Below are 25,331 nucleotides of genomic sequence, written 5' to 3' on the forward strand. Positions count from 1 at the left end.
AGAAGACCAATATAAAACAATATTGCAGTGGTCCATAAATAAACTCAGGATGAGAAAGAATGAGGAAGAACATGGAATAATGTCTGTAACACTTACAGAAATCGGGAAAGTATTAAACAAATGCTTAACGAAACGAAATCTGAAACACAGATACAAAATAGATACAAAAAATGGCCAACAGCAGATGGTAGCAACTGTCATACAGTAGCACTAGAACACATCCTTAATATTTGTCAAATTATATAAAAATTCAATCTAGAAACATACTGATGCTTTGCTGATTACCAAAAGACCTTCGATACTGTAAAAATGGGTGCTCCATAAAATCTTAATTTTCTATTAAAACACCTATATGCAAATAATAAAGCATATCAGCAGTCATGTAAACATATCAACATGCTCTATCCTTAGTATAATATATTTATAGTTTTGACTCAATATCTCCGCCATTTTCAACTTCTCGACGAAAATGGTAAGGACTGAAATTATTGTAATTGCAATTTCCTATAATTTATTTTTTGCAAATTTTTTTGTCGATATTTTCCGAATTATGGAAAAAAATAGGAAAATAGGAAGGGGGAGGGAAGCATAATCATTAAATTATCTCGTTTATTGCACACAAACAGAAATGAAGAGAATTATATTTTATAAAAGTTTGATTTCTTTGATTTTTTTGTGCTACAATTAACATTTAAGGTTCTAAGCTTAACGAACCTATACATTCATGTCGTAAAGTTAATAATAAACGGGATAATTCAAGAATTATGCTTCCCTTCCCCTTCCTATATTTTCCTTCTTCATCATTATTGGTGCTACAGCCCTATAAAAGAGCCTCGACCTTCCCAAGTCTATTACGCCAGTCAGTTCTATCCATTGCCAACTGTTGCCAGTTTGCTGCGCCTATTTGTCTACCATCCTCATCTACACCATCCCTCCATCTGAGTTTTGGTCTACCCCTTTTTCTACTTCCCACAGGTTGTGACATAAGGATTCTTCTAGGAGGGTTGTTCTGCTGTGATCTTGCCAGATGTCCTGCCCATCTTAGTCTTCCTATTTTTCTATCTCCTTTCTATTTTCCTTCTTATCTTAGAAAATACCGACCGCTCGAAAAATTTGTAAAAAAGAAATTCTAGGAAATTGCATTTGCAACAATTTTAATTATCTCCCTTGTTCTCTAAAAGTTGAAAATGGCGGAGATATTGAACAAAAACGGTTCTCCTTTAAAATCAAAATGGTAGTTAATACAACGGCGAAATTCAGTCACGATTTTAAATTTCGACTACTATTGACCTACTTAAAGGTTAGAATAATAAAATTTGGGACAGCTTGGCATGCAAGGTCAAATGTTATCCCGACTGGACTGTATTAATAAACGAGCGTAGGCGCAAAATTTCGGGCCAATGGTTTTTAAATGCATTCATTTTTTTCGAATCCTAAAAAATCTAATAAGTATTTTTGAAAAATTTAAATGCAGAATGAAAGAATACATTATTACTAAGGGCCGAAAGTCCCTAAAAACTTCTTCTTTCTTCTTCAGTGCCTTATCCGGTCCGGATGTTGGCGATCATCAAGGCTATCATGGTTTTGTTGACTGCTCTGCGAAAAACTTCTAATAATGTTTATTTTAATAAGTTACAGGGGTGAAAAAAAAAAGAGAAAATTTAGTATGATTTTTAATTGCAAATATCTCATTCAAAAAACTTTTTGTTTATTCTAAGAGACTTTCCGCCCTCGGTAATAATGTAATCTTTCATTCTGCGTTTAAATTTTTCAAAAATATTTGTTAGTTTTCTCAGGATTCGAAAAAAATGATTGAATTTAAAAAGCATTGGCCCAAAATTTTGCGCCTACGCTCTTATGAAGTTGGACCCGGTTACGCGAATGGCATATTTTATGTCAGTTACCGAAAAGCTCGGGATACAACCAGTGGCGTGTTTGTATGAAATGGTAGTTACTGTTAACGTTATTTGTTTATGTGCGATGAAATTTCGCTATAATTGTCATTTTCCCAATTACTTACCTAAAAAATTAATTGCCAATCCTGTTTTTTTTACGAATTTTTTTCTAAGAAGTTTAATAATCATCTTAGAATTAAAGGTATCTGTAAAAGTTTTGGTGAAGTGGAAAAGTACAAAAAACACTTCAAAGATTTTTATTTTATCTCCATATGAAATAATATAAACTAAAAACGTTTATCATTCTTTATTAACAAAACTTTCTAGAGCCTCCAACAATATCAGCGCATCCGCAGTACTGAGTAATTAAGACAGTCTGCTTATTATAATAATATACGTATATAGACTTATATAACAAGTCTAAACTTTTCACTAATATATTAATATTTAATTTAGAACGAGTTCCAGTGAGAATTTTTTAACAATATATAATAGCTTTTAAATGCTGCAAAGCTGTCGTGTACCCATATATGTGGAAGGAAATATATGTACATAGAATTTCCAAAATAAAACATACAACGTTGTTTATCATTTATTGATTCATCTTCTTCGAATATTGTGGTGTCGTGTTACGTATCTGAGTGCTAACAGTAGACACTCCCGCTTGATTGTATTTATGTTTAGTTTACACTCATTTCATGTCAGTTTTTCCGTTATAATGTTGGTATTGTATTAATTAGTTAATAAAGAAATATTCAAGTATTTCCGAATTATTATTTACTTAAATTACATATTAAGATGTAATAAATATGCTTGTCAATATATATTGTCACAAAATATTTGTGTAGAATCATGTGGAATTAGATTTCTCGCATTTTCTTGTTGTCTTTTTTATTTGGCATTATTTTAGCTGAAACAATATCCTGTATTCTATGAACTTATTACAGTAAAACTCCTCATTTTGGCTGTTCATTTTGGTAGTTTTTAAAAATGCAAAATTATGTTTAGGATAAATTCTTTTATAAGAAATATCTTAATAGCAAAACCATTTAAAAGAGGCTCACAGTCAATCTTCAACAATCATTTCTTGACAAAATGCAATGGAAATTTTCACTCTTCACCCGGTCATAACCTTCTTAACGCAAATCACACATTTGTTTTTGAGAATAGGTAGTTAAAAATGGTTGTAAACAATAAATAATTGGGGCTGGCATGGCTCTTTATAGGTATGTGTATAAATAATTATAATATAGGAATTTTCGGGAATTATAATAAAATTTAAAATGCTTCAGTAAGATCTAAAATTGATTTACATAGTTAAATTTACGTCTTTGAGAACAAACACTCCGTAACTTAAACTTATAGAATGAAGTAAGTGTTATTAACGACTATTAGTGACTTTTAATACTGATGAAAGTGGCAGTTACTATTTGGCAACATCAAACAATGAAAAAATCTGTTAAACAGTAAGTGATCTTTCTTTTTTTGCTGTAATATAAATGGTGAGCAGAAAAATAATTCTTCTTCTTCTTCTTAAGGTGTCGTGCATTTCTGCGTAGGCGTCCACCGTACACCGTCTTGTCAGGTGAGATGTTAAATAGTCAGGATTAAATAATTCTGTTTTTAGCAGCATTGCGAAGCATTTCATAGCTGTGGATTCCTGTCCATTGTCGATTATTGCGCAGCCATGACATTTTTTTTACGTCAAAGATCTCTCCTACCCTCTATTTTCCCTTCGAGTATAAGTTGCTGAAAAGTATATCTTTCTCCTCACAATATGAGTCCCAAGAATGCAGTCTTCTTACTTTTTACATAATTAAAAAGTTCCCTATCCTGTAAGCCCGCTCTTCTGAGTACTTTCTCATTTCTGACCCTGTCCGTCCATGATATTCTAAGCATTCGACGCAGGCACCACATTTCAAACACTTCAAGTTTGTTAATAGAACTGGCCTTTAACGTCCATGCTTTCATTCCGCACAAGAGAACAGACCACCGTAACACTTAATCATCTTGTATCGGAGGTTGAAGTTCAATTTGCGATCAGTCAGAAACTTACGAAGCCTCAAAAAAGCATTTCTGGCTTGTTTAAGTCCGCTCTTTATTTCATTCTCGGGGTCCCAACCCTCGTTCAGCAAACAACCCAAGTATTTAAATTTCCTGGCCTCTTCGATTTCTTCTCCAGAGACATATTTCTTTGCGTTGGGGTAATCATTTCTACTTGTAATCATTGTTTTTGTCTTCTGGATATTTATTTTCAAACCCCGAGCTTCACTTGCAAGAGTTAGATCATTTAAAAGGCATTGAAGATCTTCGATGTTATCTGCCACTATGGCTGTTTCATCGGCATACCTGATGTTATTAATAAATATGCCGTTAACTTTAATACCCTTATTAGAGTCTGCCACTGCTTCTGCGAAGGCTTTTTCTACGTATAAATTGAACAGCATTGGAGACAGTATACAACCTTGCCTTACTCCTTTTTTAAGGGAGAAATCTTCTGTTTCGTTGAAATTTTGAAGACGTACGTAAACGTGACGTGAAGTGAACGTACGTGGACGAGAAAAATAATTAGTTATAGGAAAAAGCAAAAAATTCGAGATGTTTCAAAGGATTACATTTAAATAAATTTCTAATACAATGATCAGCCAACAAAGCTTGGATGATGAAATATATTATAATACAATTCTTATTAACGACTAACATCCAAATAGTCAAAAACCTATCCCGAATTTCATATCTACCCTGAAAAAACAAATGCCAAGAGTTCTGTCTGATAACTCTGATAAGCAAAACCCTAAAACTATATTTAAAAATTATACATCGCAGAATACCGAAAATCCGACACCAACATAAGCATAGAAACATTTAAGCCTTGAAACCAGAAAAGTGTTGTTCAGCCTTTCGGTTTTGCTACAAAAATGAAGATATCACAAAAAGGAAATATACTTTTGCTTAATTACGCAAAAGCTGTTAAAAACACTCTGACTTAAATTCTAGATGCAAAAGAAATTGACAAAAACAACGTACAGACTACGATATGGACACCAAAAATACCTAAATTAATCCTGTAGTAAGACATAATGGTATGTCCGATCGCCGATTCTGTTCAATGACTACTCAGAATGCATCTTTCAACAAGGCCGAAACCCGAAATTGAAGACCATCGTAACTATTTACGTCAGGTCAACAAAGCACGTCACAAAATTCAAACGGGCTGCTGGAAAGCAAACGTCCTAGACCCAGACCTAGAACGAAAAACAAGGATAAACAGCAAGAGCAACTTTCCATAAGATGATATTGCTAAGCAATCACAGCCTGCGAATAACATCCAATGGAAAACAATAAATAACTGTAAACATTATTCAAGAGCAGAAAGACTGCATCCCTAGGATATATATTTTGACATCTCAATCTCAACTACACATCTTGAAGGCCTCAAGGGATCAGGCCCTAACCTAGACTGTGTTCCTGACTAAAGGACATCTGTGATTGGAGAGGACTCAATTCACATATTCTACTGTGAACAGCATTAAACCACATACAGTTCGCGGAAATTGTTGCCAACCTCCACTGAAGAAGAAGATAGTAAATTAAACATGGTTAAGTCAATGAAGTATTAGGAAACACAAACAACAATATCTATGTTATGTATTATTAGACAACACTCATAGCGAGGTTGATATTTTAGACATAAATATGACATGGAGACCAAAATCAAGACACACATATATATAATAGTGTCTTAAAGTTAGTATATAACAAAGAAATAAAACTAAATACACTGGGTGGCCAAATTATTAGGCACACTACACATATTTTTGTATTTTCTACTTTAAATTGTTTTTTGACCAAAAAAATTGGTGTTCATATCTGTATTTTATTTGGTATTTCTCCTGGTATGACTATTAAAATTTTTGATAAGCGGTAACGACTGCTTATGTATGAAATAATAATTGCTGTTACATCTCAGTTGGCCATCTGCTGTTATCGCAGTGAAGCTTAAAAATATTTGCAATTCTTTTCAAATTTTTCAAACTTTTCAAATTTTATATTGTTAGATTATCCATTTCGTGTCCAGTATATTTAACAGGTAAGCAAGTAATATTTTGTTATTTAGTTGTATTTGCTACATTTAATGACACGATTTAAAAAAAAAAATGTTCAAAATTATTTTTTAGCATGGGCAAAATTGCATACTTGTCTCCAGGACAAATTAGAGAAATAAAGACATTATTACTGCACTGTACACTTTCTAAAGGTGTATTGCAGGTGTTTCAAAGCCTGTAGTTAATCAAATAAAAATAAAAATGGATTCATACGAGGCATTGGAACCGGGCCGTGTTGGAAAATGTGGCAGGAAAAGGATCACTACTCCTCGTACAAATCGTAAAATCAGGGATATTTGTCTTGAAAATCATAAAAAAATGTGGCACATCTAACTACAATGATTAATAATGAAGGAATTAATAAACTTATGTTATGTATCTATAAATTTTGGACGACACTCTCAACAAGTTTTAAATTACTACTGGGATTTTCCTATTAATTTTTGAAGGAATTAATGTTTCCAGAAGAACAGTCCGACGACGACTGACTGAAGAAAATCTACTAGGTCGCCGGCCTATAAAGAAACCACGACTCACTCCAGCCATGAAGAGAACGACACTCCAATGGAAGTTAAAAGACTGGAGTCGAGTAAGTACAACTTTTTTAACAAATGGAGTTCGTAAACAGCGAATATTATCATTTTTATAGGTATGCTTCTCCGAAGAATCAACATTCCAGATTTTGGTGGTCAAAAGTGAGTTCGTCCGACGACGTCCTGGGAAGAAGATCCATCCAGATTGCAGTATGGAGAGGGTTGAATATCCGGTTAGTGTCATGGTGTGGTCCGTAATCTCCAAGGGTATGGGACCCTTATACATCGTGGAAGGGACAATGAGACAGCACCAGTATAAGCGAGTACTGGAGCTAGGACTGTAACTGCATTTCTAATCAAAGAAAATATTGCAGGTCTGCACTGGCCGGGAAACTCACCTATCATGAACCCCATAGAGAGCATGTGGGAGTTAACCAAAAGTGTGATCGCCAAAGATTACCACGAAGTGGCAGTTGATTGAAGCCCTTATTATAGAATCGCATCATAACCGAAACTTAAAAAATAACGCAGAAGCTTGGATCCAGAGCATGCCCCGACGCGTAGAAGCTATAACTGCAGCAAAGGTTGACATCACTAAATATTAAAATGAGTGGTTTTATGTTACAACTTTTTTTTTAATAAATGGTTTTACTGACAAAACTCATTGTTTTTGTAACCTTAATTCCACACTCTCTTATACAAAAAAGGTAAGCCTCAAAGCCAACTACCTACTTGCTAAAAAAATCTGTTAAACTAGAAAATTAAGAAATCATTTCACTGTCCCTAATAATTTGGTCACCCACTGTATATAACAAATATTACAGTCACCAAAAGTCAAAACATGTCAAATGAAAACAAAGCGCGTCGGTTTTAATTTTTATTTCCATAAAAAATCTTTTTTGCAATACAAATGTCAAAACTCCCGAATGGCGATAATAATTTTGAATATCCAGAAGAAAGTATAGATCCGTCAAATGCTATGGAATGGATAGTTACATGGAAAAATATTTCATTTGTGACTAAAAGATTTTTTTGTATTGTCCTTTTTCTTGTTGTGTTGTGCCCTTAGCAGCATCTATGCATTTCAGTTTCTGTCTTAATCAGTTATTCTAAGATTTACCTCCTCAGCCAGCTGGAAAATGCACCCAACATATTCGACATTATACCAATTTTTTCCCTGGACCTTACCTAACCTCAATCTTGCTCGTGAGTATAAGATCCACTCAAGATGTGTCCCAAAATAAGAAACCTTGCGTTGTTTCACATTTTGCATGCGTCAAAAAAATTTTTAGTTTTACTGACTAGGTCTCTGCACCCATACAATAATAATGGTCACTTGACCACACGAAGTCTAAGATTTAAAGGCACTTCTCACCGAATGAGGTATTTCTTGGATTTAACAAAAGCAGCCTTAGCCATACATTCCCTTATTTTAATTTACTTATCACAATCCTACTGGCTTGATAGAGAGGGTCTTCTACTTCTTCAGGTTCCTTCTCCTATCGGAGGTTGGTAATCATCATCGCTATTTTAATTTTATTGGCCGTGCTTCTGAATAATTCTAATGAGCTGCAACCGAACCACTCTCTCAAATTTCTTAGCCAGGATATTTTGCGTCGTTCTGGGTTTCTCTTTCCTTGCATAATTAACCTAAGTTATACGTACTTCTCGCCCCTCATTATATGATCCAGATATTAAATCTTTCTAATTTTAACAGTTTTTATGACTTCACATTGTTTCTTCATTCTTTGTAACACCTCTATATTAGTTACTTTTTCAGTCGACGATATTCTGTGGATTCTCCTGTAGCACCACATCTCAAAGGAGTTTAATTTTTTGATTTTAGACTGTTTTATTGTCCATGCTTCCATGCCGTATAGTAAAGTAGAGAAAACGTAACAACGTAGCATTATTGTGCGGATCTCTAGATTAAAGTTACGGTTGCAAAGTAAGTTCTTCAATTTTATGAACGTGTTTCTTGCCATTTCTATTCTAGATCTGATCTTTTGTTTGATCTCCATCTTGGGTTAGCCACGTTCCTAAATATTTATATGTTGTTACTCTTTCGATCTTTGTATTATTAATGATCAGGTTACCTACATCTTGTGGTTTTTTTGAGAATATCATTGATTTCTTTTTCTTGAGATTCATTTGCAGTCCGTACCTTTCACATGCATTGTATATATGTTGTATTATGAACTGTAGATCTTCCATGTCACTTGCAAATATGACCGTATCGTCCGCATATCTAATATTATGAATGCTATTTCCGTTGACCAAAATACCTTCCACAATATCCAATAAAGCTTCTTGAAATATCACTTCACTGTAGACGTTAAATAAGAGTGGTGAAAGTATGCACTCTTGTCGAACTCCTCTAAGTATACTTACTTCTTCTGTCTGTCTATCAAGACATCAGAGAGGGTCTAAGATACTTAAATTTCTCAACTCTTTTAATTTGTTGATCGTCTATGATAAGATGTGCTTATTGGAGTTGGTACCTGCTGATAATAATAAATTTAGTCTTTTGGATGTTAATCTTCAAGCCGTTTTTCTTTCTTACATGAGTAATACTTGCACTTACAAATCTTCTATCTTATCTGCTAGAATAGCTGTGTAGTCTGCGTCAAGAAGATTTTTAATTATGATCTCATTTGCTTTAATGTTATGCTGTATCTTTTCTAGAGCAATTTAAAATACTTGTTCAACGTATATGTTGACAAAACCATTGGTGACAATATATAGCCCTATCTAATACCTTTCAGTATTTTTACATGCTCCGTGGATGATTTATTGATTTTAAGTTCGGTCATCTGACTACAATAAAGGGATTTAATAGTCCGAATGTCTTTTTTTTCGATATTAGTGCTATGTAGAATGGGCATAAGAAGACTATGGTTTATAATATCGAAAGCCATTTAGAATAGTAGATAAAACAAAATTTATGCCAGGAGTTGCACAAAAAATTTGAATTAAAAAAATAGTGACTGTTATTGAAAGTTTTCTGTATTCGGTAAAGTATACAAGTTAAGAGTTTGCTATTTACTAACGTTTTTTTGAACTAAATTGTTCGTTTTGATTGCCTGGTTTCAATGACGTATAATAAATAACGTCATTGCCTGTTTCTTTTTATTATTGATATTAAATTGTTGGAAATTTTATGTACAATCACTCCTCGTATCATTACATCTAGTGCTGCCTTTTGAATGGTTTAAATTTTTAAAAACAATTAACAAGATATGTTACAAATTTCACCAACAGGTGGCCATGAAGTAGTGAATATAGAAACTAGTAATATTTCAACATCTTTAATTTTTTTTTGATTTTCTTCTTTTGATTATTTTACATCTCAAGACTGGAATTCACTCTACAGTAAGACTAGTTTCATTAACTCTAATAACCAATAACAAATCATTTAAAGATCGAGTTCAGTATCAACAAAATAGATCATTTCAATTAATCACATTGTAAACAGGAAACTTGTAAAATATTTACAAAATTATGAAGAACATACAAAAAATATGTCAAAAATGTCTTTGCAGGATTTTTTAATTCCAACATTTGTTATTGTCTTTATTTTTCTTCTCTCTTGTTCATTAACTCTTATTAAAAATGCAAATTACTCATTAGACACCAACTTATACACCAATAAACAAATGTAAAAAGAAAATTAAAAAAACTATATATATTTTTATTTAAAATGAATAAAACGTTGGCGGAATTGCTCTACAATTAAAAAAAAATTAATGTTTTAGCGATTTGTGTATTTTTTGTATGTTCTCTTCAACACAAACTATCACAAGTATTTAAAACTTAAACTTAAAATAAAAGTAAAACGTTCTCCAGTTTTTGAAATTGTAACATATTTTTTCTTAAATTATAAATGGGCTTTACAGCTTACAAAATATGGTACTAAGTGTCTCATTGTCTATCTTTTGTTCTTAATGTCAACTAACTTTTTTACGCGGTTCGTATCCATTTTTTTCCTCCATTCAAATTATGTTTCTTTCTGGAGTTGATATTCTAAAAGTTTTTTTGGAAACCTTTAAAGAAAAGTTTTGAGTCATAAGAAAAGCCAAATGAAGAAAAGCTGGAGGAAGTTTGGCTGAGTTCTTATATATTCATTTATATTCAAACTATCCGTGAAAATACCTATTAAGCATTTTTTTCTATTCAACTTTCATTTGACACCTTCGTGATTTCTTTTTATTTATGAAAGAAAAAAATATATTTTTTTCAACTCATATTAATTTGTCCATGAACTTTTTCTTACATATTTTATTCTATTAATCGATGTTATCGCCGCAAAAGAACACTTTTTTTGATATTGTATTTTTTTATTTTTCTGGTAAGTATATATTTTTTCTTTCAAACATAAGATCTAACAATTACTTTTTTATTGATTCCTTCAGTGTTTTTATATAATTTCTCATAAAATCAATAAAAAATCAAAAATCAGTTGTTTCTATTTAGGATTGATTTAAAACGAGGCAGAAAACTGGAGAACATTTTAACACAACACAGTGACACAAATTAACACCAATATGGCGTTTGAGCGTATTATCTTCCGGTGTCGTTAACAAAAATTGGAAGAAAAAAGTGATAAAGAACATTTATTGGTAAAAGTACAGTGTGTGTACAAATATTTGATAATCGCTCCATTAAACTAGTAAAGGATAATTGTACTACTAGGGTTAGCTCAATTCTCCGCATTGCTTTTTGGACAGTCTTCATTAGATTTGACTCTCGATACGACTATACATACGGGACCTCTGACTATTCGAAGTAAATCTATTATTTCATTAGTTGTCATGTGTTCGATACTTTCATCATTCACCTGAAACAAAAATGTATTTTGTCAAATTTATATATATATTGATTTATAGTATCAGCAATCGGTCTGTAGGAAATGAAACTCTATTTGTTCTTTCTCAATATTTCGTCACGATTTTGTGACTTCTTCAGGAGAAAACTGTAAATTTATTAAAATAATTAATTATAATATATAAACAAAGTGAATATTTCAATACTTACAACTATAAGAGTAAAAATTTAAATTTTTTTAACATATATAATACATGACATTTTAGTATGATTTTTATTTAGGAGTTATGGTAACCGCAATATTTTATAGAGTGAATTCCCATTGTACAATTTTTAGTGAATAAGGTAGAATAAACAATTATTATGACAGTATTATACATATTATAAAGTGGAAAGATGGAATTAATAGTAGAGAAATGGGAAAGAATCAGGACCATGGTAAATTGATCTATAAAATGTAATTGATGGTATGTAGTCAGTTATTGTAATACTTATATTTAGGAATGGAATAAAATTATAGGTAGAGTTACTAGAGAATTACTGAGTTTGTTTTTAAAGTTTAAGATCTATCACATCATATATTGTTTAGTATGTTGCAGTAGATATTACTTGAATGGTTGGTGTCTGTCTTATATTTGATAGATTCAGTAGTTTTATTAATGTATACCATTTTAAGGAAAAGTCGATTTTTATAATTATCATTTTGTTCCAAGATTTTTACATTATTAAAGTCAAAGTTATGTCCTGTCTTCAAGTGTAGGTCCACTAAGGCACAAAAGTTTTTTCGTATGTTACAGTCACTTTTGTGTTGAGTGACACGTTGTTTAAACCACTGTTGACTTTGACCAATATAAAAACTTTGACATTGATTGCAATTTATTCTGTAAATTATATTACTCATTAATGAATTTGGAGTTTTAACTTTTATTTTTGAGAATAACCTTGAATTTAGAAGTGGATTGTATTTAATTAATTTAATGTTCGGAAATGTATTGAAAAGTGGGACAATTTGGCCTGTTAAATTTTTTTATGTAAGGTATTTTTTTATATGAAATTGGTTGTGCTCTATTGTAATTATAACACTCACTTTTACAATAGAGCTTTAATAAATAATCCACAATGATTCTGATTCTTTCTCAATTCTCTACTATTAATTCCATCTTTCCAATTTATAATATGTATAATACTGTCATAATAATTGTTTAATTTACCTTATTCACTAAAAATTGTACAATAGGAATTCACTCTATAAAATATTGCGGTTACCATAACTCCTAAATAAAAATCAAACTAAAATGTCATGTATTAGATATGTTAAAAAAATTTAAATTTTTACTCTTATAGTTGTAAGTATTGAAATATTCACTTTGTTTATCAGTTTTTTCCTGAAGAAGTCACAAAATCGTGACGAAATATTGAGACAGAACAAATAGAGTTTCATTTCCTACAGACCGATTGCTGATACTATAAATCAATATTTAAAACAGTACGGTCGAAAATAATTTGAAAAATAAATAAATAAATATATATATATATATATATATATATATATATATATATATATATATATATATATATATATATATATATACAGTAAGGTCTCTGTTTATGCGGATTATTTTTATGCGATTTTAAAGTTGACTCCAAGTTGCAGTATAATAAGCAGGACGGTTTTCGGATTGAAAGATATCAAGTGAGTGTCGTTTTATATTAGAAGAGGATTTGAGCGGTAAATGCATTAGCGGTTGGTAATTCGCCTTGTGTTGTCATTTTTGGACTTCAAGGACACTGTCTTCCACGGGATGGTTCGTTGTGCTTTAAAAAGGTCCAATTCAGAAGTGTAGAAGCTTTTAGTGGTAACTTTTAATACTTTTTTGCGGTAACTTTTTTTACAAGATCACTTCTACAAACTTTTGCAATCATTTTCATAATGTTAACTAAAGTCAAAATTAAACTAAATTAATATTCTATCGTTGGAAGGTTGATCTGGTGATCTCTTTTTTACATAAATATTTTACATACTTTTGTTTAATTACATGTATGAAACCACATGTCTCTTTTGCTGTTTTAAGTCTGTGTTAAATTGTAAACTGTACTTAGTTTTAATTGATTGTTTCTACAACTTAACGATTCAATGGTTCAATGTCTCAAGCTTTTTTTATATTTTATACCTTTGACTGCTACAGTCTTTTTGAGGTAACACTGTTGTATTAACTTCTCTATGGATGTTTGGTGTTTTCATATTATTCTGTTTAGATGAACTGATGATGATGTCTAATTAGAGAGCGAAACGTCTTCGAATAAATAGATGAAGTAGTCACCTTCTTTGTCTTATTCTCCACCTTTTGACCTAAAAACACAAACACACACACACACACACATGCATTCAGTCATGCACATCTTCTGAACAACATTCTCCCAGGCATATAAAAAAGCAGAAAAACTCACCCTAATAAGACGATCGCCTGGTTTCAGGCGCCCATCTCTAGCAGCTACACTATCTGCATGAACGGCACTGACGTAGGTGACACCAGCTGCCCCTTGTAAGCTAAATCCCAATCTACTATTCCAACCTCTGTTCAGTTCTATGGCAAGGATCTAAAATAACATAAATTAGTACACAAACACAAACGAATAATTTAAAATATATCCAGTATATCCAACATAATGTTAATGTTAACATAATGTTTTGTCTTACCTCATATTCTTCCTTCATACGCACTGGTTGGACGAGTTTGGCTTCTTTTTCTTCGGGTGCGGTATTCTTCCGTCTCCTCAATGTACCGTCATCCGTTTTCGTAGCGGGTCTGACTGGTTGGGGCGGCTCTGCCATTGGCTCAGAGTTGATCTGTGGATGTGCTGATTGATAAGCGGGATGCTTATAACTGAAGTTTGAAGTGGTGGCAATAGGGATGTGTGGCATGCTGACCGGTTCTTGAACCTCAGAATCTGATGTTTTTACATCTTCGTTGCCTATAGTCAAAAAATATTTTAAATTGGTTGCAACATTACCATAAAATTAGAATATGTGTACTCGGCAAGCCAAATCCTCTTCATATCTATAATAAATAAATAACTGAACTATTCAACATGTTTAAGTGAAAAAACATGAAACATAGGTTGATTCCTATTTTACAAAAGAAAATCAACATGGTACGATCAATAGAGTATTTGTGAATTCGAGTTGCAGTTCTGGTATACGCTTTCAATAACGTAAATAATTATTATTTGTAGTTGTATATGCTGGTACTTACATAAATTATATTTCAAATTAGGCGCGTCTAAAACTTCGGCATCCAAATTGTTCAATTCATAAGCGTTGTGGGCTAAAGAAAAGTTGAAACGGGGCTTTCGACATGCCACAGGAGTTTGATTGGGGTTATATAGTTCCAATGAACTTGGTCTGTTCGGCCTATCTCCGTCTTCTGACTCCATGGAAAACAACGAGTTAAAAGCGTCTTCATCGAATGGCCTAGGAAACTTTTGTATGATGCCTTCGTGGAATTGCTCGTGGTAGATTTCGTATTCACCCATTGGTCCTCCTATATGTACATGGTAGATAAAAATATTAAAATCATATTTGGAATAAGCGTTGCAAAACTGAATAAAAGGTGTGTCAATATTATCTTTTATAAAACTTAGAATGAAGTAAAAATTTGTGGTGTAAAATGGTATATATTTATTGAAAAATTTAAATAATCCAAAAAGAATTAAAAGTTTCAAAATGTCTTCAGTCCTTTCGGAGTTCGGACCATCATCGGTAAAACCATAGAAATAAGTATTTTCACATTAAAAAGTTAATGCAAAAATTAAAATGTTGACGGTTAAATTGAACATGTGGTAAATATTTACATCTAAAGAGATAAGGATTTCATTTTTAAAGGTCCCTTAAGCTAGCGGGGACACATGAGCGGAATCCAATTTAACCTACGTAATATTTTTTCACCAATTTTTCACTAATTTATTACCACCCTAATAATTTTTCACCACCAAACCAACCTTAAGGGGAGCGATTCTGCTGGCTTAAGGTTCAAGCTAGCAGAATTAAAAAAAAAACTTTTTGTTGATGGCATATTTTTTCACCAATTTTTCACTAATTTATTACCACCCTAATAATTTTTCACCACCAAACCACCCTTAAGGGGAGCGATTCTGCTGGCTTAAGGTTTAAGCTAGCAGAATTCAAAAAAAAAACTTTTTGTTGATGCCATATTTTTTCACCCATTTTTCACTAATTTATTACCACCCTAATATTTTTTCACCACCAAACCACCCTTAATGGGAACGATTCTGCTGGCTTAAGGTTCAAGCTAGCAGAATTCAGAAAAAAAACTTTTTGTTGATGGCATATTTTTTTACTAATTTTTCACTAATTTATTACCACCCTAATAATTTTTCACCACCAAACCACCCTTAAGGGGAGCGATTCTGCTGGCTTACGGTTCAAGCTAGCAGAGTTAAAAAAAATATTTATGATATACCACAGTGTTCTGCTAGGTTTTTACGAATTTATTACAACTTTAGTAATTTTTCACCCCTTACTACCCCTTTAACAAAAATTAAATAAATTTGTTTTTTCAAAAATACTTCAATACATTTACACGGTGTGTGTGTGTGCGAGTGTGTGTGCGTGAAAAACACTTCTGTTGTAATAATTGGTATATTTAATTAAAAATTTCTACTTACCTATTACTTATTAATTACTTTCTAAAAGTACTACAAATTTCACTGAAGATGGACTCATAAGTCCGAACACGTTTTGAACTTAATCCCTTAGGATTTTTAAAATTTAATTAAATATACCAATCACAACAGTGTTTTACTTCAATGTTCGAGTTTTTTAACTATATGATATACAGCCAACTCACGGGAATGATCCCTTTTTAAGTTGTAAAATTTTTTAAAAAAATAGGCAATGTACAAAACAACAATATTGCAATGTTTAGCATATAAAAAAGTTGGTGAAGTTGGTGTTTGTGTAAATTCTAGCATTTAAAGATGTAAACTACTTTCCTTATTTGAATTTCTAGTATTTATGGGAATTATCGTCCACACTGACACATACGGATTTCAAGATTGGAGGGTTATTGGAAAACAGATCCTCTATTCAACTTAAAATCTTTTTTGCAGAACATCGGAAGAGATCTTTTTCTTATAATTTTAAGGTGCCTAATCTTCATCCATAATCCAATGGGACCGAATGTTATTCCTGAAGATCGGTTTTATAGAATAAGAACAGTTATAGACTTTTTAATAATAAAATGACTGCTCTGCGAAAAGATGCAGAGTATGTCCTATCCTAAAAATAAGAAAAAACCCAATTTATGAGTGTGTGGATTGTGCCGAGAAACCAGATCTCTCCGTGGGCGATTCTTTCAAACATTTCCATAAACAAAATAAATAAGTTATTATTTTTTTGTAATAACCTTTAATTTTTACCTATATTCAACTGACAATGAATGAAAAATCGACAAAGAATTAAAATACAAATATCTTTAAATTTTTAAAATGCTGCTAATATAAATTTATTTTACTACGCAAATAATCTATATCAGCTGTTCTGACCAACCGGTAATTTCGGTCTCATTTCAATATACCTACTTAAAATATTTATATCCTAAAATGTTTTCCAATATAAATTCTTTATGTTATACACCTAATTTTAAAATTATGTTTTGACCAATCGTTAATACTCTTCTTATGTAAATAATATTAAAATATTAAATACCTACCTAAATTATTTTTCAAATTTTCATCTACCTAATGAATATAAATCTTTTAACAATAGGTGCGCACGGTCCCGACCACCCTCCTTTACAATCAGATAAACAATGTAATAGACGTAATAACATTATTTCAATTTGAATATTTCTTACCTGGTAATTTATTCTGTGAAATATAAAAATTCCATTGTATTTACTAAAACTCAACTTGATTTCAGTTATTTTATATTCATAAAAGGGACTAACGATTCGATTTCGCTTAGCCATGTAATACGACTCGAATCAGAGTCAATTTTTTAAAACAGGTAAAATTTATAGTTTTTGGAATAAAGTGTTTTCATATTTTTAATATTTAAACATTGAAAAAATAAATATTAGTTAGTATAGAATAACATTTGAAAATGTTTTTCAATTAGGGTAGTTGAGAAAAACATGACTAGGCTGGTAAAAATATATTAAAATTCTAGCAGAGCACTCTTGTGTTTTCAAAAAGATTTTTTATTCACCTAGCGTCAATGTGTATCTTGTTGAATGTTTCCCATTAACTGAGGCTTAGGGGGTCAAAAATTATAAGGGTGGATCAAATTCAGTAAAAACCAGGCAAGCAATTTATATTTTCAGTTACAAGTAGAATACAGTAAAATTATAAAAATAGATTTTTTATCACCTTAAATTTTAACGTAGTAGAATTATTGACTCCTCATAGAGGGTAGTTTAATGGGTGAAAAATTACTAGGATGGTAATGTATTAGTACAAATCTAGCATGATACTGTAGTATCTCATATTTCCGAAAAGATTTGCTTTGCATTCAACCAGCGTAAATGTGTAGATGGTGAAGTTGGTTAACATTTAGTAAAAACTAACCAGAGAGTTTCTTATTTTATTTATAAATAGTATTTAGTAAAATTATAAAACAAAACTTTTTCACCTTTAATTTAAACGTAGCAGAACTATTGACTTCCACTAAAAGTTAGTCGAGGGATAAAAAATTACTAAGTTGGTAATAAATTCGTAAAAACTCAGCAAAACACAGTGGTATGTCATAAATATTTTTTTTTAATTACGCTGGCTCGAATATTAAGCTAGCAGGAACGTTTCCAAATAAGATTGGTTTAGAGATGGAAACTTATCAGGGTAAAAATACTTTTTTATGTCAGTTATAAGTAGAGGATAGTGAAATTGTAAAAAAAGATTTTTTTCACGTTAAATTTTAACCTAACAGAATTATTGACTTATCACAAGGGGTAGTTTAGGTGTGAAAAATTACTAGGGTGGTAATAAATTAGTAAAAATTTAGCAGAATACTGAGGTATTTCAAAAATACGTTTTTTTCTTATTTTGCTGGTTCAAATATTCAGCTAGTAGGAAAGTTGTCGAATAGGTTTATGGGAGCAAAATTATCAGGATGGTCAAAGTTTAGTATAAACTTAACAAAACACTTTTTTATTTCAGTTATAAGTAGTGGACAGTAGATTTGAAAAAAAAATTCTCCTTAAATTTTAATCTAACACAATTATTGACTTTTCACAAGGGGTAGTTAAGGGGTGAAAAATTACAAGGATGGTAATAAATTCGAAAAAACCTAGCAAAACACTGTGGTATATTATAAATATGTTTTTTTAATTCTGCTAGCTTGAACCGCAAGCCAGCAGAATCGCTCCCCTTAAGGGTGGTTTAATGGTGAAACAATATTAGGGTGGTAATAAATTAGTGAAAAATGGGTGAAAAAATATGTCATCAACAAAAAGTTTTTTTTTTAAATTCTGCTAGCTTGAACCTTAAGCCAGCAGAATCGCTCCCATTAAGGGGGGTTTGGTGGTGAAAAATTATTAGGGTGGTAATAAATTAGTGAAAAATGGGTGAAAAAATATGTCATCAACAAAAAGTTTTTTTTTTTGAATTCTGCTAGCTTGAACCTTAAGCCAGCAGAATCGCTCCCATTAAGGGGGGTTTGGTATTGAAAAATTATTATTGTGGTAATAAATTAGTGAAAAATTGGTGAAAAAATATGCCATTAACAAAAAGATTTTTTTTTGAATTCTGCTAGCTTGAACCTTAAGCCAGCAGAATCGCTCCCCTTAAGGTTGGTTTGGCGGTGAACAATTATTAGGGTGGTAATAAATTAGTGAAAAATTGGTGAAAAAATATGCCATCAACAAAAAGATTTTTTATTTTATTATTCTGCTAGCTTGAACCTTAAGCCAGCAGAATCGCTCCCATTAAGGGTGGTTTGGTGGTGAAAAATTATTAAGGTGGTAATAAATTAGTGAAAAATGGGTGAAAAAATATGCCATCAACAAAAAGTTTCTTTTTTGAATTCTGCTAGCTTGAATCTTAAGCCAGCAGAATCGCTCCCCTTAAAGTTGGTTTGGTGGTGAAAAATTATTAGGGTGGTAATAAATTAGTGAAAAATGGGTGAAAAAATATTACGTAGGTTAAATTGGATTCCGCTCATGTGTCCCCGCTAGCTTAAGGGTCCTCATTTTTAAGAGAATATACAGATCCCCGCTCGAAAAAATGGACATTGTCCATTAATTGAAAGTGACAAGACATTCAAGACAGGTGAAAGGTAGTTGTTAGTAAATACTAAATTAATAGATGCCCACTGTGGGTGTTGTTTTAAACCAGATATAAAATAGTGTAGTTGATAAATTAATGATAAGATAAAATCTTGCACTAGAGCAATGGCGTCATGTAATCAACTTAATTATTGTGTAAAATTATTAAATTAAATTACACTGATACATATGAATTGTGTATTTTTTTGTGCAACAGGGATAGTATAGAAGATAGATGGAACTGGAAACAAGATTCCAATAGTGACAATATCCAAAGTGTGGATGGTTGCCAATGTAAGCAAATTGTAATTGAGTGAAGGAAGAGTGTAATAGGATTATTGTAAGTATCTGTGTGAAATACAAGTACATTTGTATGATCAACCTATAAAGGTTCAGATATAAAAAGGGTCGTTTTCTGACTGATGTGGGAAAAGTGTAGTAATTTATCTAAAAATAAAATTCGAAGATAAGCTGGTATATTAATTATTATTGTAACTGGTACATGTGTATGCGAAAGATTGTGGCAGTGTACCTATGTGTGGAATGTGTTTGAAAAAGTCTGGGTTTTAGTGCACAAGGGCTGTATTAAAGAAGAAAACAGCTTCCAAAAAAACTGTTGAATGCAAGAATACCGGGGAAGAGATCTATTGGGAGACCGGGAAAGCGATGGGAGGATGATGTGAATAAAGTCGCAAGAAATTTCCCTGGCACTCGATCGTGGAGGAGAATGGCTAAGACCGTATCCAATGAAGAGGTTTGCTGAGGGAGATCAGGACTCGAATCATAAAGAGAAATCAGTTCGGAAGCTAATATTCAAAGATAAATACTATAACACGTACTAAAAAATACTTAACACACCTTGAGAATGAATGTAGTCGCCTTGTTGAGGAATGTATTCACCTTCTGGGAGATAATCTCTTTGCGAAGCATCAGAAGGAAACGGCTGTCGTCTCAGGCGTCTTGGTGACGATGTAGGAGACATAGAACGATTGTAGATCTCAGGATTCATACACAATTTGCGTCCCGCTAGATCGTTGAGCATGTCCACAGCCTCTTGTCTATAAAATTAACCACTATTAATCAATCTAATCTAAAACATGATTTCTTTTTGGCTCCAAGTTCATGTTATAAATATATTATTAATTTAAATACTTAATGCTTTCTTAAAGTTTCAGGGATAGTTAATGAAAAAACTTTCAAGGTTATGCTTACCTTAAATGTGCTTTTCGAGAAAAGGAAGTTCTAGGAGTAGTTTCTGTAGGAGAAAGAGTGGCAACTGGAGTTTGAGCAGAATCTCTATAAAGGCGTAACTTGACTATCTCCGGGCATTGACGAAGAAATTGGACCGCCTGCTCGTGAGACATCGGACATATTTCGACATCATTTACCTAAAAGTTTTATGATTTTTATCTGAATTTAAAAACATTACCTATTTTGTGGTTAATTATTTACCTCCTAGAAATGCGAAAGTTTAAATTTAGCGATTTTTAGTAATATTTCAAATCACTCATATTTGTTGCCAAAACTCAAAATCAAAATTTCATGTTATATTTTGAAAGATAAGCTCTAACAATGGATATTCTACAGCCACCAGTCAATGGAAGTGCTACATATTATTTATTAATCTCATCCGTCAAGTTCATACAAATTTTATTTAAAAATTTGATTTCTCGTGACGACAAAAAACGAGGCGTAGTCTATATAAGGAATTGCCTTATACCTAATATAGTTATTCTATTTTCATTTAAACACCATACAAAAATAAACGTTTAACAATAAAAGAAGCAATTGTAAAACAGACTATAAGACTGCGAATGTATGTGTAGGGGAGAGTGGGGCACATTCGGCATGCGGGCAGATTTAGCCACTGCAAATAAAATTTTAAATAAGCAGAATTTTGCGCTGAATTTTCGCTAGAAATGTAGCAACAATCCATCTTCACTTAAGTGGTTGGTATTTCTGCAATAAACAGCGTCCAAATATTTGTTTTGTTTTTAAGAGTGTTTTTTCAAGCTAAAGGTAAGTATTTAAAAAATATATATTTTATGCGATTTAGATAGTTGCTGTTCACATATTTTTGTAAAAATTTGCTCATATTAGGTTGAAAATCTCTAGTTTCAGAATATGTATTGACATAACCTATAACTTTGACCAGAAGGTCACAACAAATTTTTCATGCTTGCAAAGTCAGGTGGGGTACTTTCGGCCGGCCTAACGGGGTACATTCGGAGTGACCGATTGTGCCCCACACTAATTTAGTAGTAGTTTTAGTGATTATTTTGATATTTTTTTTGTATTGCAGATGGTAAGAAAGTAATATATATAAGTGAGCAGCGCATAAAAAATGCTCTACAAAATATCTTTTCAAGAAATATGTCAGAAAGAGAGGCAGCAAGAACGTTTCATTTAAAAAGACAAACTTTGCAATCTGGCATGAAAAAAATATTAAGAACAATGGCGGTTGAAGAGTTTTTAGAAAAGTGTGACGATGATGGATACGAGAGTGAAAATACAATAGTAGGTTAGTTGGTTGTTCTTAAATGTGTTTGTTTTGTGTTTTAAATATTTTTTGATGTACTTGTTTGTCATAGATGAATAAATATATGTTTTTTAGGCAAGTATGCTTCAAGAAATGTATTTTCTTTCTTACAAGAAAACATGCTAGTGGATTACATAAAGCAACGTTCTAATATGAATTATGGCTTAACCTACGAACAAATAAGATCAATGGTTTTTGACTACGCGAAGATTTTACCAAATTGCAAATATCCAGGGAGCTGGGATATAAATAAAAAGGCAGGAAGAGAATGGCTACTTGGCTTTATGAAAAGGCACTCTGATTTATCATTAAGAAAACTGGAAAGCACGAGTTTGGCAAAAGGTCTCGGATTTAATAAAACAAGAGTGGAGGAATTTTTCCAAAATTACAAGACAGTGTTACAAAAATATAATTAATGATCGAATCTTAAACTTGGACGAAACAGGTGAAACAACAGTCCTACCCCCTCCCAAAATTGTAGCACCAAAGGGTAAGAAGCAAATAAGTCTAGTATCGTCGGCCGAAAGAGGTGAACTTGTAACAGTTGTCGGGGTTTTAAGCGCCATAGAAAACGCATTACTACCGATTTACATATTTCTCAGGGTAAGAAATATAGAAGACTATTTATATGAGGCACCGTCTTTAAGTGTAGCATTTGGAAATAAGTCTGGGTGTGGATGACTACCGAGCTTTTTATTAAAACTCTGAGTCGACAACCATGAGTCGCACACTAGTCTAGACGCAATACTTTATGCGCGAGATCATGGAATAGTAATGCTTTCGTTTCCCCCGCATACTTCCCATAAACTCCAACCACTTGATGTGGGAGTTTATGGGCCTTTTAAGAGTAAATGCTCTGTTTCCTTAAATGAGTGGATGATAAATAATCCTGTTGAAGAAAAACTGTTGCTGTTAAAAATATCCCAAAAATTACAAAACAACCATTTTTAGAGTCATTTTCCCTTAAAAATATTACAAGCTCCTTTAAAAAACCAGGAATATGGCCTCTTAATTCACAAGCATTTAGTGACGCAGATTTTGATGCCACTAAGGTCTATAAGAATGGATCAAGACGTGAAAATATCTCAAATCAAGATGCAGATTTTGAAATAAATAATTAGCCATCTACTTCAAAAAGTGTCAGCGTAGTCCTTAATGACTCTACAAGATAATAATGAAAAGTCGGGGATGGAGGGCGACGAAACAGTTCCGAGCAAAATTCTAAGTCCTGAATATGTAAGACCTTTCCCAATAGTTGAAAAACGTCAAGATGAAAAAAGAAAAATTAAAGCAAACCAAGGAAAATCTAGAATTTATACAGAAGCCCCTGAAAAACAGCGATTGAAAGAAATAGAAAATGAAAAAAAAAAAATAAAAGAAAAAGTGAAATCAGAAAAAGAGGACAGTAATCTAAGAAAGAAGCAAAAATTCTTAACCAATAGGGATGAACAAGCAAAGAAAGCAAAAATCCAAAAAATAAAAAAAAAAAGTTTTTGATGACAGCTCTAGCAGTGAATCGGAAGTGAGTATTTTTGCATCTTTTGCATCTTTTGAATCCGGCGAGGAACTCATAAAAGACACTTTCATATTAGTAAAATTTGAACTGAAAACAACAGTGGTTTATTATGTTGGAAATGTGGTTGAAAAAATATCTGATTCTGAATATTTTGTCAAATATTTGCGGCGCAGGGGAAATTCTAATAAATTTTATTTTCCTCCAATAGAGGATAGACCTTCGAAAAATCAAGTATTCATGCCAGACTTACCAAATTCTCTAAATCTCGAAGAGATTCGACGGTGACATTTCACTACAACTTTGAAGGAATTACGGTTAAGTAAATATCTTTGTTAGTTATTAGTTAATAATGTTTTTTAGTTCATTAGTTCTGTTTTGATGTGCTAATTTTCTTACTTTTCCATATTTTGTACGTTCAAAACAATGTTTGATAACGTTTCTTTTAATAAACTGTTTAACTTGTAACAATACCGTTTCTATATACTTTAAAACATTGCGGCCCAAAGTGCCCCTTGGCCTGGCTGATTGTACCCCCACTGGGGGCACAATCAGCCAGAGTGTAATATATATTTTATTTATAAATTTAATTTATTTAGTAACAAAAAACTAAAATATATTCAACAAAATTGTTTTACTTTTTAAATGGACAAAAGTATAAATTTTACTTTTTTCTTTGCAAATTAAATATAATGAAATGATTATTTATATTTTTTTACCTAAAAACAATTATGGGGCCGAATGTGCCCCACTCTCCCCTAATAATATTCTAGAAATACTTACTGCTATGATCTTATCTCCGGCTCTAATTCTTCCATCGGTAAGAGCAGGCTCCCTGACTAATGCCCTAACGTAATGGCCCAGAGCGCTGTCGTCCTCTTTTCGGAGAGTGAATCCCAAAGATCCTTGAATTTTTTTAAGCGTAATTTCAAATTCCTGTAAATAAAAAAAGAATGTAGAAAAAGAATACTTAGAGTAGGCCAGACGTTCTAAATTAATATGGAATAAAAAAAGTAAAGCAAATGATCTTACCCCATGGTAATAGTCATCTTCAGGTGTAGAATAAGCATTGGAAGGCAGATTAAGATTATTAGGAGGTTCTCGTCTAGGCGGAGGAGGAGGAACTTCTGATATAGGACTTACACAGTTCAGTACATCTGGAGGAGGTCTACAAATTTTTAAATCTACGTGATTTGGAGCAGTTCTGAGGACTTCCAAGGCTTCCTAAAGCATAATATTGTTTTAATAAATACGTTTCTCTTGCTGTAGAAACCTGTATATATTTTTGGTTCCTACACAGTACTGTTAGGGTAGCAATTTATGCAACACAAAATGCAATTAATAACTATTGTGTTTTTGCTGCGATTGGAATAAAAATTTTATTATCTATAAAATGCATAAGTTGTAAATATGTAAATTGTGTATGTAAAATGTATAATCTAAGTTTATTATCTATAGATGTAGTGTTAGTAGGAAATAGCTTTAAATTATTAAAAGTTAGTAAAGTCCTTTTCCATCATATTGATAGCACATTATGTATGCAAATCCTCAACAGGTCAAAAAACCACAGGCGTCACCCTATAGTTGTTTTGAAATAAATAAAAAAAATTAATATTTTAAGATGCCGTCAACAATTCAT

The 25,331-nt window shown here is 32.0% G+C and overlaps 1 protein-coding gene across 1 annotated transcript in view; it reads right to left on the minus strand.

Moving 5' to 3' along the window:
- Nucleotides 1-2,136: 2,136 nt before the first annotated feature.
- Nucleotides 2,137-25,331, minus strand: part of LOC140446919 (uncharacterized) — a 444,869-nt gene continuing 421,674 nt past the window's right edge. Inside the window, exons 13-20 of the mRNA XM_072539513.1 lie at nt 24,725-24,916; nt 24,476-24,628; nt 20,853-21,028; nt 20,499-20,698; nt 14,613-14,900; nt 14,057-14,331; nt 13,807-13,956; nt 2,137-11,371 (exon numbers count right to left, since the gene is read on the minus strand). Of these exons, the coding sequence (XP_072395614.1) occupies nt 11,234-11,371; nt 13,807-13,956; nt 14,057-14,331; nt 14,613-14,900; nt 20,499-20,698; nt 20,853-21,028; nt 24,476-24,628; nt 24,725-24,916 (1,572 nt within the window). The 3' untranslated portion in view covers nt 2,137-11,233. The remainder of the gene's footprint in view (nt 11,372-13,806; nt 13,957-14,056; nt 14,332-14,612; nt 14,901-20,498; nt 20,699-20,852; nt 21,029-24,475; nt 24,629-24,724; nt 24,917-25,331) is intronic.

The sequence above is a fragment of the Diabrotica undecimpunctata genome, chromosome 1 (assembly GCF_040954645.1).
Source record: "Diabrotica undecimpunctata isolate CICGRU chromosome 1, icDiaUnde3, whole genome shotgun sequence".
In the NCBI taxonomy this organism is placed as follows: Eukaryota; Metazoa; Arthropoda; class Insecta; order Coleoptera; family Chrysomelidae; genus Diabrotica; species Diabrotica undecimpunctata.